At 45.1% G+C, this 18,054-nt stretch overlaps 1 protein-coding gene across 3 annotated transcripts in view; it reads left to right on the top strand.

Annotated features, from left to right (window-relative positions):
* Nucleotides 1–18,054, top strand: part of LOC105482624 (polypeptide N-acetylgalactosaminyltransferase 10) — a 274,728-nt gene that overhangs the window by 211,549 nt on the left and 45,125 nt on the right. For all 3 annotated transcript variants that reach the window (XM_071098176.1, XM_071098175.1, XM_071098174.1), the window contains exon 5: nt 17,769–17,954. In XM_071098176.1, the coding sequence (XP_070954277.1) occupies nt 17,769–17,954 (186 nt within the window). The remainder of the gene's footprint in view (nt 1–17,768; nt 17,955–18,054) is intronic.

The raw sequence follows: 18,054 nt of genomic DNA, 5'->3' as shown, positions 1-18,054 counted from the left end.
ATTCAACAGACACGGCGCTGAGGGCCAGGGCAGGAAAGTGACCTTTGGGGGGTCACATGACTGGTTCTCATCCTAACTGCTCAGAGCATTCTCAGGACACTCTCCCCACTGATCGTGGCTGGGACTTCCCAAACAGTCACGGTCCTTCAGAACTTATTTTCACAAACCTCTGCCTCATTGACTATGCCTCCGTCAGAGTGTTGTATTTTTCCCCTGTTTTCTGCCTGTGTGTGTATGAGCCTTGCCACCAGAGCCTTATTAATCATTCGGAGTTGAAGGTTACCAAGAAAAATATGCCAGAGTGTGACAGGCCATTAGTATTTGTGTTGTAAGGAAACCAGTAATCATCTTAATTGGTGCACACTTTGGAGCGGAATGGGACTCTCTCCTGAAGGGCTGTCTCCTCCTTCATGTACCATTAACGCCATGGTAAATGCACCTTCCTAACCACAGCCATCCGCAGAGGCAGCCTTTTGCTAGAGCCGCATTTTGCGCCTGAAATCCTGGGCCATGTGAGTTAAACAAGCCCTCTCCACTCAGACCAGCTGGGCAGGAGTGTTTGAGCCTAGAGAGATTTATGAGGTCGGTGGAGCAGTCCTGCCTCTGGCCCCAGGGAGTTCATGCTCAGCCCGATTTTGATGATGACCAGACCTGCCTCCTAAAACATAAGGTGGCCCTGGAGGCCTGGGGAGGAGAGTGCAGTCTACCTACTTGGCCCCTTCTTCCCGGCCCTAAGTCAGTGACCTTCACCTAAATCCTAAAAGGACTCTGTTTCTTTCTTTAAAAAAAAAAAAAAAAAGAGAGAGAGGAAAGAAAAAACACTTCCTTTTTAAAAACTTGTAAATCTTGTATCCTTTCCCCATCACCCTACCAGAGATTCTTGGGGGGACAGGGTATGGCTTCCTCTTTGAGAGGGGCCATCCTTTTATATATCACCCCAAGCCAAGATTTTGACCAGCTCTAAAAGTAAAGCTGGAGCCCTGTCTCGTTTGTATTATGAAAACAGTAGTTCTTTTTCTAAGTATTTTATTATATCAAGTATGCCATTTAAAATACAGCTTCACTTCTCACTCAACCCCCTCTTCCCTCCCAAGATTCTTCTCACCATTCTAAACAGGAACTGCTTGGTGGTGGGACTAAAACTGGGAAAGCCACTTCAGAGGGCAATTTGGAAGTCTCAAAAAAATTTTAATGTGCATATTCTATAGTCCAGGAATCCTACTTCTCAGTGTCTATCCTGGGGAATTCTTCACTATTTATACCATGAGCATATGTAAGGATGCTCACTGCAGCACTGTTTGTAATAGTACCAAATTAGAAGCAACCTCAGTATTCATCAGTAGACTAAGGGAAATAAGCAATGCCTTATCTCTAATATGGAATATGATGAAGCTATTAAAAACAATGCACTGGGCTAGGTGCGGTGGCTCACACCTGTAATCCCAGCACTTTGGGAGGCTGAGGTGGGTAGATCACCTGAGGTCAGGAGTTCGAGACCAGCCTGGCCAACATGGTAAAACCCCAGCTCTACTAAAAATACAAAAATTAGCCAGGCATGGTGGCACGTGCCTGTAATCCCAACTACTCGGGAGGCTGAGGCAGGAGAATCACTTGAACCCAGGAGGTGGAGGTTGCAGTGAGCCAAGATTGCGCCACTGCATTCCAGCCTGGGTGACAAGAGCAAAACTCCATCTGAAAACACACACACACGCACACACACACACTGGATCCACATGACATAAGCAGAGCTCTAAGGCGTATTATAAAGTGGAAAAAAGCGAGTTGCAGAACCACTTATATAATACAGCACAGAATACAACCAATACCATACCTTTTCAGTGTGAAGTATATGTGTGTAAACGTATAGAAAAAGACAGAGAAGGATATACTCTGAAGTCCCAACAGTGGTTACCTATGAGACAGGGGAGCCAATCCAGATTAAAGATCGTGGTCAAAAGAAACTTCACCCTCTCTTGTATTTATAAGGTTTTATTTCTTAATAAAAGGAGAATATGTTTATATATTTCTCATTTAATTAAAAAACAATACTATCTTGAAGAAAAGAAAGTGATTGATCCAAGAATTTATTTCCCAGAAGGTTTTAGAGACTTAACATCTTCCCCTCCCAGCTGGAGATTTGTGCTGTAATCCTTTATAGGCTAAATTTTTGTTTCTCAGCAAAGCCTATATTTGATACTGAAGAAATACACCCTTTCAATTGAAAGAAATTACAAATTACTTCATCATTATTTATTTAAAAGATTTATCATTAGAGAGAATATATGGAACTCTAGTTCCCTGTGTACTCAGATGTTTTAAAACTCTGTGTCTTTGCATGGGTTGTTTTTTCCTGTCTAGAATGTCCACCCTGGTGAGTTTCACTGAAACTCTGCTTAGGAGACCTCCTCTGCCCTTGGTCCCCCTCTCCAAAGTTAATCCTTTCCTAGAGAGCTGCTGCTGATCTTTGCAAATGCTTCCACTATTAAAGGAAAGCACAGTAGTTAGGAGCACAGGCTCTGGAGTCAACCCGACCTGGATTCAGTCCCTGCTCTGCCACCCACCAGCAATGATAAGATCCTCCAACTCTCCAAACCTCGATTTTCTCTTTTCTAAAATGGGGATCACACTCCCACCTTGTAAAATCATCGAGGGCACTAAGGGAGATAATACATGGAAGATGCTTAGCACGTGCCTGGTACAGAGTACACTCTCACTATGTGTCAGCTGTTCATGTTCTCCTGCAGTAATGTCTTCCTGGGACCCGAGCTTGGTTACTTGGTTTCTGATCGGCTCATATCATCCCTGAAAAATACTGGAGGCTCGGTTAAATGTTGTTTTGTACTGAACTGTGCAATGAGGAATACGGAAGGATGACCTTTTGGTCCATAAGGATTTTCTGCTAAAGGAACGGGAAAGCCTCAACAGACCATAAGGTATAAAAAGAGGCCATCTAGACAGTGGGTTAATTGGTGGTATTTAATTTATGATTTTCAACAATTTCTAACATGAGCACGTATTAATATGACTTGTATAATGTCTTAATGCCCCCCAGAGGAGGGCAGTGGTGACCCACAAGAATCGGGTAACCAGTGGTGGAAGGTCAGGCGCTGTGACAGACTCAAATGGAATAGCTACTGAGGAGCCATGCGGCATTGCTGGCAAGACTCACATCACACCACCTGGCTTCTGGGTGATGTGGGTCATCTGTGGCTCCACCCAGACAGCCATCTGGGTCCTGGAATGGGAACAAGATGCCTGTCCAGGGCTGGGAGTCTTTTGCCACAGCGTACTCAGGCCAGTGCTCCTTGTTTGCTTTTGAGCTTATGATACCCCAAATATAAGAAACTCCTTCTGTTCAAACTGGGCACCCCAGCAGGAGGTGAAAAGTGTCCCCCTCACTCCAACCATGGACATTGGGATGTGTGCGTGTGTTTGTTCATGTTTGTGTTTGAGCCTATGCTAACAAATCAGAATACCTGGGCATCGAGCAGCTCATACATAACCAGAGGACTGAACAGTCTTTCTGTCCATCACTGGTCTGGGTTCAGAATGCATAGACCTCCCAGCCCACGTTGCCTCACACACACCCACATTGTGGAGTTCTCTCGAAGGCAGCATTCAGTGTGCTTTCGGGCCTTTGACAAATTAAACATTTAAAAGTAAAAGTTGCTCACGGCTAGGGTAGGGAGAAAATTACAGGGGTAGATAAAATAGGCTAGAGCTTGTGAAAACAAAACCACAGTCTCTCTCTGCTAATTACTAATGCATCTCAGAAGGAGCTATCGGATTAAAGGACTAAGTCCTTAGCTGGATTTTCACTATTCTTAGAACAATTGCAGAGAGGCAGACCATCTTGGAACTGTGAAATGACACAATTCCAATGCTGGAGAACGGTCTTCGAGGCTACACAGTTCAACTCTTTCTCCAATATTTGAGTCTTTTGTATGGTTTGCATAGTAAGTTTCACCTCTGATTGAATTCTTCCAGTGATGGACAACTCACTGTCTTATGAGCTATCCCATTCTTTTGTGAGACAGCTCTTCTTATCAGAAGGCTTTTTCCTTACATGGAGCTGAACTCTAGCTCTCCGCAAAGTATATCTTCTGGTTCTAGTCTTGTCTTCTGGAGGCAGAGAGTATGGTGTCAAGGCGAGGGCATAAGCTATTGAATCACAGAGCCCAGTATTCTAACCTACCAATTGTCCACTTGGGCAGAAGAACTCTCTCCCAACCGCAGTCTTTGTGTCAGTCAAAGTGGGGCTACCTCCGTGGCTGCAGTTAATTTGAGGATAAAGTGAGATAGTGAAAAGAAAAAGGACATGCTAGATCTACATGTACTGATATAGAAAGATGATTTTGGCATATTGTCAACTGGAAAAAAATAGGTTTCAGAAGAAATAAAGAAGCATAAAAAGATTGGGAAATTGGGTGAGAAATAGAGCAAACTTAAGAGTGGCCATCTCTGGTGGGTGTGACTAGCACAGCTTGTCACTCAGATGTTACATTCTGCCATGATGGTTAAAACATTTTTTTCAAAAATGCGTCATATTTAGAATCACAAAAAATAGTCAAGACTTTCCATTTTAGAAAGAAAAAGATGAAATATCCAGAATATTTTATGTCCAAAAATGGAGACCACCTGTATCAATTGTGGTGCTTCTTTCCCTGCAGGATGTCTGAATCTTCAAGGCATATCCTGAAAGGATTTTGTGCCAGTGTTTAGCTGCAAAAAAAATGGCTCCAAACATCTAACAACAACGACAAAATCAGTGACTGCTTTAGGTCCTGCCCAGGCTACCTCAGGGCCTTTGCATTTCCTGCATATGTGATATTAACAGGGTAGGCACACCTGAAACACAACCATCCACAAACACACTTTCGTGTGATGGGCAGAGATGTTGTTAAGTGGGGAGAGAGGTTTGAGTGGGAACTTTATTGGTGAGTGGTCATTTTATTGATAAATATCCTGCCCAGATGATAGCATTTGCTTCCTGATGCTACCTCCTATGTTTGGAGACTCACAAGTGTACCTGAGTGACAGGGCCTCCCAACCATGCTTTATATCTTCCCCAGGGTGACATGTTGTGTCTTTGGAAGCACACTGTATATATAGATTTTATAAAATAAAAGCAGCAAATGACAAGCAAAATATGTTAAGTTATGATCGAACATCTGTATGCCTACAGTATGCCAGATGCTGTGAGGAAAATCAATCAGTCTGAGTCCTGCCCTCAAGAAGCTTGTGCCAAGCAGATAGACACAAGTCCCAAATCACAACATGCAGGTGATGCTTCAGGAGCACTTTGTGCTGAGCCTTGGGGGAAGAATAGAATAGGATTCCTTGAGACAGAGAAGCAGAGAAGGATGCTCTGAGCTGACAGATTTGCAAGAGTGAAAGCAAGGAAATTAGTGGAGCAGTGTCTGCAGAGAATGCACCAGGGGCAGGGGTGAGATGAGAGATGATTCTGGAAGGGTTGGTTCTGGCCATCCTGAGAAGCCTAAAATGTCACCACATGACATCAGTAGACCTGTGCTGTAGCACCAGTAGTGTGAATGAGATGAGAGGTGAGGGATGAGATGCCAAGAGACCTGTGCACATCAGATTAGTCTCTGGTGTGGACATTTCTGTAAGTGGCAGAAGATCCCAATGCAGAAGCAGAGGGAAGAGGCCCTGAATGGGAGGTTTCAAAATATTTGGTGTTAGATTGGGTTGGGGTGTTTTGCATGGGGAGGGGGCCGGTGGTGGTTGAAGGAGGTGGTAAGGAAAGTTCCGACATATGTTCAGCTTTCTCTTCCTGTGCACTGAGCAGGAAAATTTCCCCCAGGAGAACACTTTTGCCCTTTAACAAATATGAAACTGACAGGCCAACACTGTTGGTGAAGTGGAAGGATTTTTTTTTTCTTTTTTAATAACACCTTAAACGATAGTCATGGAAGCCGGCATCCTAAATGAAACACATGTTGCTCTCCGACACCTGACAACCTGACATAATTTAAGAGCAGCTACCAGAAGCCCACAACTGGAATTGCCCATGAATCTGCTCCCCTGGATGGGCTCCAACTAGGTGAAAACGTAAAGTGGGCTAAGTCCAAAGGACCTGGTCTTCTCTTCTCTTTTGTAGCTGATTGGTCGGGAGTCACTTTCAGAAAACAGAGGAGACTGTAATTAACTTGATAGAGGTGGTTTCTGGAGTGTTTTTATTCGTCATCTGATTATTAAACAGATTTACGGCCCTGCCCACTGCTGAAAAGGGAGCAAGGCATTTAGTTGAAATTAAAAGTGCAGACAGAGCTGCCTGTTTAGATAATAGCATCTCTTTTTTAATAGATTACTCATCTTCTGCAAAATAGGAGAGAGGAGTTAATTTGTGTGATGAAGTGCTTTCTATTTCTGGGAGCCGGCTGGTGGATGTGATTGCTTGAAGAAGGAGAATAATTCATTCTTAAAATCACCAAAGGCATGTTCAGGCCAAATACCTGCACCCCGAGGAGTAGGCTAATTTGTAGCATGACACCTAAGAACGGGCGGGCCTGCGGTTTCACAGCAAATGTTTGGGGAAGGTGTACAATCTTTCTTTAGGTTGCAGGTCATTCCAACCATTCATTTTCAGAAAAAGGTCAGAGAAATAAACTTAATGTGTTAATCTAAGCCATCAGTCCAGGAGGCCTCGATTGTTAAGGGATGGTGAAAAGAGACTGACTTAGACTTGAATTCCAGAGAAGCTAACATGAGCTGTTTAATCTTGGGTGGTAATCTAGAGTCCCCTGAAAGAACCCACGTGCACCAAACCATCATCAAGGAGGACTTTAAACTTAACTGAGCACTCGATGGAAGAGGCAGAGAAGGGGTTTTACCTCACATACTCCATAGCAGCCCACTCGCAATCTCACTAGACATTCCTGCTCTCCAAAGTCCCCTACCTAGACCACACCACTGGGGACTGTCTGCCCTCTCACCCTTCCTTCTACACCACACTCAGCCTTACTGGTTCCTCTCTCCTTGTTCCTAAATTTTCCCCCGAGAAATTTATTTTGTTAATGGAACATGCCCATTAGCATTCCACTCAAACTCCTCTTCACTTATTGTCAGCTACCACCCAAAACCACTTACAGGCAATACACCTTTCCAAACAACTCCAGTGAAAGGAATTGTCTCCATCTCTTTGCTGTCTCCTCCCAGGCTTGCCACTGCACTGACTTGTCCAGGAAGGCATGTATATCAAGAGCCGATGGTTCTCGTTTTGGTTGAAACTCCACCAGCAGTTGTTTGCTGTTTTAGACAATCATGTCATCAACAGCAGTGCTGCTTAGGGTACTCGAGTTGCCAGCCCTGTCTGTTAGGTGAAATAATATGCAGTCCAATATATGGCACTTACAAGTACGAGCATTTGACTTCTTCTCTGTCTTCTTGTAGTCGGCCTAAGCGTTTATGTTGAAACACATGTTATTTTATTATTTCTCCTTTACATCACAAGTGGGACATTATTAGAATTTTTGGAAATGGGTGTTAGGCAGGTTATACTACTTGTTAATTTTATTTTAAAATATTAAAGGGTGCCATACAAAACAGCTGTTTCATAAAGGGGCTTTGAGTTGGAGAGGGTTGAAAACCCCTGAATTTTCCTTTAAGCTGGAGCTACAAGGTAAAAATAAAAATTTTTAAAAAGAAAACCCCTGAATTAGAGGGTGAGTGAGTCAGCCAGATGTTGGAGCTATGTTGGTCTTTGACTAAGGGGGTTAGATCCAATTCCCTTAGATCTGCTGTGTCCTTGATGTTTTTCCAGCTGCTGAGACAATAGGCCCATAGATACCAAAAGCTCCAATAAACACCTTTTCCTGGCAGCTTTTATGGTGGTAGGAAAGACACCTAAAATAGGCCCTCTGGAGTCTTTGGGAGAAGGAAATTGGCTATTTGGGAATAACCGCTTCCTCCACCTATTGGTACTTCAGAGATCTCAACTCAACAGAAAATAATTCTGGAATGATCTATTAAGGTAAGCAATGCAATGATAGTCCTGTGTATAAAACCCGGGGCACATTTTTGTCCGTTCTCAGAAGGCCAATAACAATAGCAATAGTAACCATGGTATGTCATGCAGAGTACTAGCCTTGGGTCAGGGGCCATGGCAGAGGATCATCTGTCTCAGGATCAGGCGGGCCACCTTTTAACATTATAGGTTCCAGGCTGTGCCCTAGGCCAGGGATTTTCAGATAGTAGGAGTAGACCCATTGGAAGGTCATCAAATCAGTTTACAGGGTCATCATGTCTAGGATTTTAATAAAAATAGAATACAAGAGGATAGAATAGAAAAAATAAATGTATCCCCGTGAATCACACCTTGTATTTCAGTTATATGTGTGTGTATACTTTTGTATGTATTTGTTTCAGGTCATGATGTAAAATGTATTTCTTTTTTTTTTTTTTTCTTTTTTTTTTTTTTTTTTTTTGAGACGGAGTCTCGCTCTGTCGCCCAGGCTGGAGTGCAGTGGCCGGATCTCAGCTCACTGCAAGCTCCGCCTCCCGGGTTTACGGCATTCTCCTGCCTCAGCCTCCCGAGTAGCTGGTACTACAGGCGCCCGCCACCTCGCCCGGCTAGTTTTTTGTATTTTTTTTAGTAGAGACGGGGTTTCACCGTGTTAGCCAGGATGGTCTCGATCTCCTGACCTCGTGATCCACCGGTCTCGGCCTCCCAAAGTGCTGGGATTACAGGCTTGAGCCACCGCGCCCGGCCAAATGTATTTCTTTCTATGAGTCACAGTCAAAGGTTTGAAAGCCACCGTTCCCAGAAATATAGAATCAGAATCTGTGAGACTGCCTCAGCATCTGTGTGGAAACCAGCTTCCTTGGGGGTTCTTAGGGCTGAGGTTTGGCAACCTTTGCTGTGAGCGCTATTGGGAGATGTGTTCATTTGTCAGACCTTTTCTCACTTGAAGGTGAGAGGATGGAAACAACGCAGCCAGGCTAGGTGGGGACCAGTGTGAATCTGAGGGCTGTGCTCAGAGACAGGAGGAGGGATGTGAGGGCACCCAAGCCAGCACCCTCCCGCTCACAGGTTTGCTGGGTTAGGGGGCAGAATAGTCTTGGATTCCTTAAAGAACTTCAGGTTTGGCCAGGTGCGGTGGCTCACAGCTGTAATCCCCAGCACTTTGGGAGGCTGAGGCGGGCGGATCACGAGATCAGGAGATCCTGGCTAACACGGTGAAACCCCATCTGTACTAAAAATACAAAAACAAAACTAGCCGAGCGTGGTGGCGGCGCCTGTAGTCCCAGCTAGTCGGGAGGCTGAGGCGGGAGAATGGTGTGAACCCGGGAGGCGGAGCTTGCAGTGAGCCGAGATCACGCCACTGCACTCCAGCCTGGGTGACAGAGAGAGACTCCGTCTCAAAAAAAAAAAAAAAAAAAGGAACTTCAGTTTTTCTATTATTCTAGCAGGAAACATGGGATTCTGATTTTGATCACTTAGAATTCCTAATATGATCAAGATGGCCTAGGTTGGTTTTTCTGAACTCACCTTCGGCATTATGTCACACCAGTGATCCTCAAACCTTTAGCATGCCTAAGAATCACAAGGAGGGCTTGTTAAAATCCGGCTCAGTGGGCTCCACCCATCTGCTTCTGTAGGTTTAAGCTGAGGCCTAAAAATGCGTATTTCTACTAAATTCCAAACAATGCTGATGCATCTGGTCTGGAACCACACTTTGAAAACCACTGTATGAGTTCACCAGAAAGGAATGTACCCAGCATAGCTCGTGGCACAGCAGGAGCTCAGTAAATGCTTTCCTGATTAAACTGGACTGAATTCTCCTCCGCAGAGATGCTCTCGCTGAGGTTCAGCTGGCTCTCTGCTTTCAGTGGGGCAAGAAATGGCTGGTTGATATTGAATTGTATGCTTTAAATGGGTGAATTGCATAATATGTGAATTATATCTCAGTAAAGCTGTTATCAAAAAGAAGAGGAGGAAGGGAAGGGAAAGAAAAGAAGTGGCCAGCTTTCCAAGCTGCTCATCGAAAGTGTCCATTATGCCTGAAATTGTCTTATGAGCAGACTCATGTCAAAGGAAAACAAAGGTTTTCTAGCTGAACTCTGAGCTTCCTTTCAGCTCTGCCACTCTCTGAAATTCCTCCTGGGGATCTGAGCCAGAAAAAGTATGTCTTTCCTGAAGGGCTGATCTGTTTCCCTTTTCCAAACAGTAAATGATGCTTAAATGCCTGTACATTTCACCTGCCAAAACCCATCCTGGTATAAGCATAGCTTTCCTTCTCAACCTGTCTTTTTAATTTTCCTGCTGTTTATATTTACCTGTCTGTAAGTTTTTCAAGCAAGGGAAAGCCTTGGACATCCTAGAGGATTAGGGTTGGAAACTGGTATTTGCCAGGCAGAATAGAGAGACTGAGGGCATTGAGAGGTGGTGTAGTTGCATGGTTAATAATAACAGCTTTGTAATCAGAAACACCTGCTCTGATTCCTGGCTGTCACCTACCAGCTGTCTGAACACAGATTCACATAGAACTTTTCTAAGACTCAGTTTCTCTTTGTCTAAGAAAGTTGTCACAAGAGAGTTGTCACTAGGAGATTTGTCACAAGAATGAAATGAGGCCAGGCACAGTGGCTCATGCCTGTAATCCCAGCACTTTGGGAGGCCGAAATGGGTGAATCACTTGAGATCAGAAGTTCGAGACCACCCTGGCCAACATGTCGAAACCCCATCTCTACAAAAAATACAAAAATTAGCCGGGCATGGTGGTGCAGGTCTGTAATCCCAGCTACTCGGGAGGCTAAGGTAGGAAAATCACTTGAACCCAGGAAGTGCAGGCTGCAGTGAGCTAAGATGGCACTGCTGCAGTGAGCTGAAATGGCACCACTGCACTCCAGCCTGGACGACAGAGCGAGACCTCATCTCAAAAAAAAAAAAAAAAAAAAAGAATGAAATGACAGACAGCACAGGACCTAGGCACACGGTAAGCACCTGACAAAAATCATGACAATGATGATAAAGGTGAGGGCCCACCTCATCTTAACATTTCCTTTGGTTGGAAACACCGGAGTATCAAAACAGGATAAGGGATGATGCTATTTACTAACGTGTACTCTCCTCTCTCTCCAAATGGATTGCCAGTACCTTGTGATACACCAAGATTTACAAGTGAATAAATCTATCCCAGGAAACAGATGAACTATGGTGCTTTAAGAGCAGAAGCCAAGCAGAACGAAGACTTGACAAGACCCGGAACACCTACAAGTCCCAGAGCCAGTTCAAGCCTCTGCATGGTTAGCAGCACCCCAGGGGCCAGAGAACCGACGCTGGTGATGCTGCTGACTCATCTGGCTGGTGGCCCCCCCCTGCTTCCCTTCTGCTGCTCCTCCTCTTCTTCCCTCTTGGGCCACTCCGTGGGGTGCTCTCCCAGATGCTCTGCATCCTGCCAGATCATGGCACAGTAGAGCTCCTCTACTTTTGGTGCTCCTCAGTGGTGTTTCTGCAAGGCTCAGTGGCATCAGAGATTGAAACTCTGAAATATTCCACTTGGGAATTGATCTGATTACACAGAGTAGTGAAGATTCCTGAACAAACGAAACTATATCTGAATCCTGTCTTCAGCACATAACTTGTTAGCTGTGTAGCCTTGGACGAGAATTGTTTTCTGGACCTTGTCTTGAAGTGAAGGTGTGGAACTAGGACCTGCTTCCTTCAAAGGCTTGTGAAATTCAGACAAGATGAAGGTTCACAGACGCCTCTGGCTTGGGTGCTAGGCACGAGGGACACCCTGGTGAGAGGACCATTCACAGAAGTTGCCCTCATAAGCTTAGGGTTGAGTGAAAGAGAGAGTGAGGAATTCCACAAATATGCAGGGTGATCTGAGCTGAGTGCCTTGAAGGATGAGTTCCAGGCCTTTGCAAGGGGCTGACATAGGAACCTACTGAGGTTTGAGTACATCAAGAAAGGCTTTGTAAGGAGTTGAAGTTTGCACTGGGATCTGAAGGGTGAGCTGGAGTTAACTGGGAGGAATTGTGTGGAGGCCTTGGGATGTCAACCAATCCAGGCAGAAGGACCAGCATGGGCAGAGACCCTGAGGCTGAAGGGGACATCATGAGGCCTTTGAACACCAGAAATAAGATAGTAAGGGAGGGAGCATCGTTGAGGGAGGGAGCAAGACGAGGCTGGAGAGGGAACAGAGACTGACTGTGCACGCCTTGCTGTATGACCCTTCTTCCAAGAGCCAGGGGAAGCCATTGAAGGGTTTAAATTTAAACAGGAGAGTGGAAGAGTAACAAGATGCAACGTACTGCTCCTTTTAAAGACTGCTCGAATGGCTACAAACAGTCTAGACTACAGAGGGGCGAGCCCTGGCCGGTGCATAGGCCATGGAGTGCAGTGCTCCAGACCAGGCTCAGTAGAGGCCGCCAGCAGGCTGTATTTCTGCCGTGTCACTGTCACAGTGCCAGTGCGTGAGAATCTTACCATTCCTATCTTAGTTTCCTAGGGCTGCTGTAACAGAGAACCAAAAACTGGGTGGCTTAAAACAGAATTTCATTCTGTCACAGTTCTGGAGCCTACACGTCCAAAATCAAAGTGTCCTGCTGTCTCTGAAGGCCTTGAGAGGATTTCATGCCTGTTCCCAGCTTCTGGTATTGCTGGCAAGCCTTGGCATTGCTTGGCTCGTAGACTCACTACTCCAGTCTCTGCCTCCATCATCACGCAGTATCCTCTCTGTGTGTCTGGGTCCGGATTTCTCTCTTCTTAAAAATATACCAGCCATTGGATGAGTGCCCACCCTAATCCAGTATGACCTCATCTTAACATAACTACATCTGCAAAGACCCTGTTTCCAAATAAAGCCACATTCACAACCACCAGGGGTTAGGACTTCAATCTATCTTTTGGGGGATATGATTCAAGCCACAACAACTTCTCCTTGTGCCACAGTCAACCCGGTAGAACCATCATCAGAGTCCTAAGAACCCTTCAGACCAGACAGGAGGAAGAGGCTCCACTTTAAGACAGGAACCAAGAGAGCCACAGGCCCCAGACACACCACAGTGTGTGTGTGTGTATGTGTATATGTGTGTGTGTGTACACACACATGTGCACACACTCAGGACAGCATGTAGGGAGAGGACTCTGGGAAGCGTGGGCCCTGAGTTCTGGCCTCACTCAGACCTCACCAGCTGAGAGAGTTGGGGCAAGGCTTTCCCTTCCCTAGGTCTCCGTTTTCTCTCCGGTGATATCAGAAGTGATGTTACCTGCCTGCCCCATCCTCCTTGCATTGGCTCTGAGGAGTCCAGTGGGATAATCAAGTATTTCCTGAGAAGTTACTGCCTGCCCAACACTGAGATAGCTTATTGGGAGTGTTCTTGGGAGAGGAGCAAGAGTTCTACAAGTTGAAGTTGTTACATCCTTCTCCATTAATCCCCTGGGCTCTTCTCCTCTTACAGCTTGGTGGTTACAAGTACAGACTCCATTCGCTTCCAAATCATCCCATGGGCAGGGACAGAGATGAAACAAGAGACATAAAGCTAAAGGATGGGTACATGGGAGGTTCATCATTCTGTTCTACTTTTTAAAACTATGTTTGCAGCGATTCTTAATGTTGAAAGTTTAACAAAGAAAACTACACTCTGGAGCCAGATCGCCTGGGTTTTAATCCGATACCTGCCACTTACTGTGTGGAGCTTGGAAAAGTTACTTAACCTCTCTGTGCCCTCAGTTTCCTCGTCAGCAAAATGAGGATACTAATTAGTGACTAGCTTCATAGAGTTTTTGTGAATATTAAAGGATTAAACAGGTGTAAAGCTTCTGGGGCTGTGGTTTGAGTGAGTACTAAAAACATGTTAGCCACTGTTCGGAGAAAGTGGGCACCAAAGAACTGCATGTTGCTGTGCTGAAGTTATCACTGTGAGCTTCATGGAATCACGCATTCAGCTTCGGAGATCTTCTAAGTCATGCCTGCTCCTTGGAATCTGAGTTTGGGTTTTCTGAAGCAGATCCTGGGACAGTGCAAATAGTTTATTTGGGAGGAGATGCCAGGAAATATCAGCAAGAAAGTAAGTAAGTGAGAACAGAAAGAGGGGCCCCCAGGAAGAGTGCCTGTGACAGACAGCACTGCGGGCGGCTATGCATGGTCCACTGGGAATTCTGGGAGCCAGCGTGGAGCATGTGTTCAGTGTCATCCCACCTGAGGGGCGAGGGAGCTCGGGGGGTTGTTGGCCGAGGTCTGACACATGGACCTGTGCAGCCACTGGGGAAGAATGGCAGATGCTGGCAGGTGGTGGGCAGGCAGGCATGAGACTAAATGCTGAGAGGGGATATGGGTGGGGCACCAGATGTATGTGCCGCAGAAACCATCTGTCAGCTCTCTGACAAGTGCTCATCTAACACCTGTGTAATGCCTTACAATGATGGGCGCTCCCACCTTCAGAATCGGCCTCAGTGTCTATTGATGGCTCTGAATCTTTATTAAATTAGGGGTCATAAGGATAAAAACAATTCTGTGCTGTTTACAATCAGGGCAGCCCCTAAAATAGGGATGATGAGTATGTGGCATTAGGGATGCTGTGTCAGATGCTGAGGCATCTCTTCTCAGTCCTGACACTTTCATACTGAGCCAGGATACAGCCTCAGAATCTTTCTTAACAGAGCTTTAGGTGTCCCTTCCAAACCCATCAGTGTGGGCACTTTGGTGAACGCAGATTGTCAGCCCTGCCTTAGGGCTTATGAAGCTGGGGTAAATCTGAGGCTGGAAAAAGCTCTGAACTGGGTTATAATCCTGCTGTGTCAAGGACCCACTGTTTGATTCTAGGTAAGACATTTAACTTCTCTGACTCTCCCTGCTCTTCTCTGGGTAGAATGAAGGGACTGACTAAAGCGAGGCAGACATGAGGTTTGGTGCAGTAGGAAGAGCCTGTTCTTTTACAATCAAGCAGGGTGAGTCTTAGACTTTGGCATCCTCGTTTATAAACTATGTTCCTTGAGTGGCTCATGTCCTCCACTCTGAGCCTCAGCATCTCCTTCTATAGTACCCAGTTTGTGGTGGTGTTGTGGGTATCAGAGATAATGCAGGTGAAATAAGGAGTTTTGCATGCGAGCAGGGGCTCTGTAATTGTTCTCTATAATTGTCATCATAATCATCATCATCTTCATTTAAAGTCCCTCCCAGATCTAAAACTGTATGACTTTATGAAATATCCTCATCCAGGAAGATAGTGTGGTAAAATAGAGCAACAGTCCTGATTTTGTATAAATGCACTGTCTAATAAGGAGCATAATTGCCCCTAAATAATTGCTCTGACTTTACCACAAGCTGTCAGAAGGCCTTAATTGGTCACTCTGTAATGACTGTGGCCATCTGCGTTCGGGGTGATTTAGCGATAGGGCTCTGCCCAAGTGGGGGCCTCAATGATTAGAGCCGGCCAGGGTGATATTTCTCCCTCTGATGGGAGTAGTGGTGTGTGGTACAGGAGATTATCTCATTCTCGTCGTAATGACCTATCAGTTGAACCCAGCCAAGAAGAAGCGGTGGTCACAGACAATGACTATGGATTTTTTTCTTTTTTCAAACATAGTGTTCCTGCCCGAACAGCAGCATATTTGGAGTGTGATCATGCCTCTTGCTATCTTGTCTTGTTGCCCAAGAAAGTCTCTTTTGGAAAGATTTAGTCCCTCAATTAGGGCAAATTGATTTCTGCTTTCTACAGAGTCACTGTTCCAAAGAGAAGTGGGAAAGGGCGAGGGAAGCCATATTAATCTTTGCGCACAAGCAAGAAGAGACCTGGAGCATTTTTTAGCCTTCTAGCTTCTGATTGTATGTATGTAGATAATCTTTTCTCTGTCTTCTAATTTCTCCTGCCTACAAGATGCCAGACAACATAACACGAAACACACTTCATCTCAATGAAGTTCCTGGTGACAAAAATCACAGTGATGGAAGCAGTGTTTCCCTAAGTGTACCAATGCAAAAGTCATTTTTTTCTTTCATTCATTCATTCATTCATTCATTCATTCATTCATTCATTGAGACAGGTTCTCGCTCTGTCATCCAGGCTGGAGTGCAGTGGCTCGATCATGGCTCCCTGCAGCCTCAATATTCCCGGTTCAAGCGATCCCCCCACCTCAGCCTCCTGAAGTGCTGGGATTGTAGGCACAGTACCTGGCCCAAAAGTGATTTTAAGTCACACCTAAAATGATTACAGGTGGTTCAGAGACTTTGCATTAAAAGTAACACTGGATCATGTGGAGGGAAAGCCTTCTCTTTTCAATTCTCTTTCATTCTTCTGATCACCTGAAATGAGGAGCCTTGGTGGGTTTTCCATAGCTCCCTGCTTGACAAAGAGAGGACAGACCTTAAGCTCACAGTTGTGGAGAGGCAGCAGTATCTGGTAGAAATCTAAAACCTTACAACAAGTTTTTATTTGTTGGAGATTTTTAATTATTAGCTCTTTATTAAAAATGATACCAATTTTTCATCTATGGTGTTTAAAGTTTCCCTTTAAAATAAATTTAATAAAAAGTTTAATTTGTAAAAGTTAGTTGATTTTTAAAACAACTAAGTAAATTGTAGTAAAGTAGATGAATGTGGCAAAAATCTAGATGGTAGTGTATGTTTGTCAGTGACTGGGGAAACACAGCTAGAAGAAGACCATCATGTTTCCACAGCAAACCCAGGAATTCACTGGCTGTATATCTAATCCTTATGCCTTTTCTTTTTCTTACCAATTACACTGGCTGGGAATTCTAGTACAATATTGAATAGATGTTGTGAAAGCATACAGCTTTTCTCCTGATCAGAGGAGGAAAGCATTCCACACTTCATCAGTAAGTATGATGTATGCTGTAGGTTTCTTTTGCAGCCGTCCTAGAGTCTTCATAAAGGACACCAAGCCTGATTAAAATCAAGAGACACCAACGTTGAGGCTGAGACTTTTAGGAGAAATAGACTGTCTTTGATATTTATTTAAAACAATTTATCCAGGCTTGGGGCAGAAATCCAACCCACATTAGAATAAGCAAGGAGAGGAATTTGCTGTCTTGTGTAATAAGAGTATCTAGGAGTCTGTCTGCTTCAGGCACGTGGGTCTAGGGAACTGAAATGTCATCAGGACAATGTCTTTCTCTCTCTCCATGTCTTGACTCCTATTTTTACAGGTTGGCTTCAGTCTCATCATATTCGCTTACCACCTCTCATCACCTCATTTCACCAAAGATGTCACCAGTGGCTCCAAACGTAGGGCCAACCAACTAGCAAAAGGAAAGGGTCTCATTTTTCAATAATCCTACAAAACATTCTCAGGACCCATTATTTGGACCAACTAAGGTCACATGGCCATCCTTGAGACAATCACCGTGGCCAAGGGAATGGAATGCCCTGACTGATCAGGCCTATACCACATGTTGGACCCATGGAATGGAATCAGCCCCACCAAAGTCTAATGGACTGAGAAGGGAAGGGGCAGTGTTCCAAAGAAAAATAAAAATATTGTTACCAGAAGATGAGGGAACGGTTCCCAGTCAGGCATAAACCACAAATACTCACACCCTTGGACAGAAGGGTTCCAGGTCGTGGTACCATCTCTGGACCTCTTTAAGCCTTAATTTCTCCATCTGTAGTACACAGGTGATGAGCCCTGCCGTTCTTCGCCCTGTCTGAAAGGTCTGGTGAGGCAGTGTACAGGAAAGCTGTTTCTAGACTGTGAAGTGCAGTTCACATGTAAGGGAGCAGTCATAGGATGACTACTAAGCAACTGTTCTCACCCGTCTGTCCTCTTCTGTCTCATAGAGCACCTGAAGAAGCCTCTTGAAGACTACATGGCTCTTTTCCCCAGCGTGCGAATTCTTCGAACCAAGAAACGGGAAGGGCTGATAAGGACCCGAATGCTGGGGGCCTCAGTGGCAACTGGGGATGTCATCACGTTCTTGGATTCACACTGTGAAGCCAATGTCAACTGGCTTCCCCCCTTGCTCGGTAAGGGAGCCCTTCCCACTTGGAGGGAGGCGAACTGCAATGAGCCTGCGCCAGTGGCCCCCTCCTGCAGCAGAGAGCCACCCATGAGGCTTCCCTTGCC

This window comes from Macaca nemestrina, chromosome 6 (genome assembly GCF_043159975.1).
Source record: "Macaca nemestrina isolate mMacNem1 chromosome 6, mMacNem.hap1, whole genome shotgun sequence".
NCBI lineage: Eukaryota > Metazoa > Chordata > Mammalia > Primates > Cercopithecidae > Macaca > Macaca nemestrina.
Note: the sequence above shows the minus strand (reverse complement) of the source record. Positions and strands in the feature narration are given on the sequence as shown.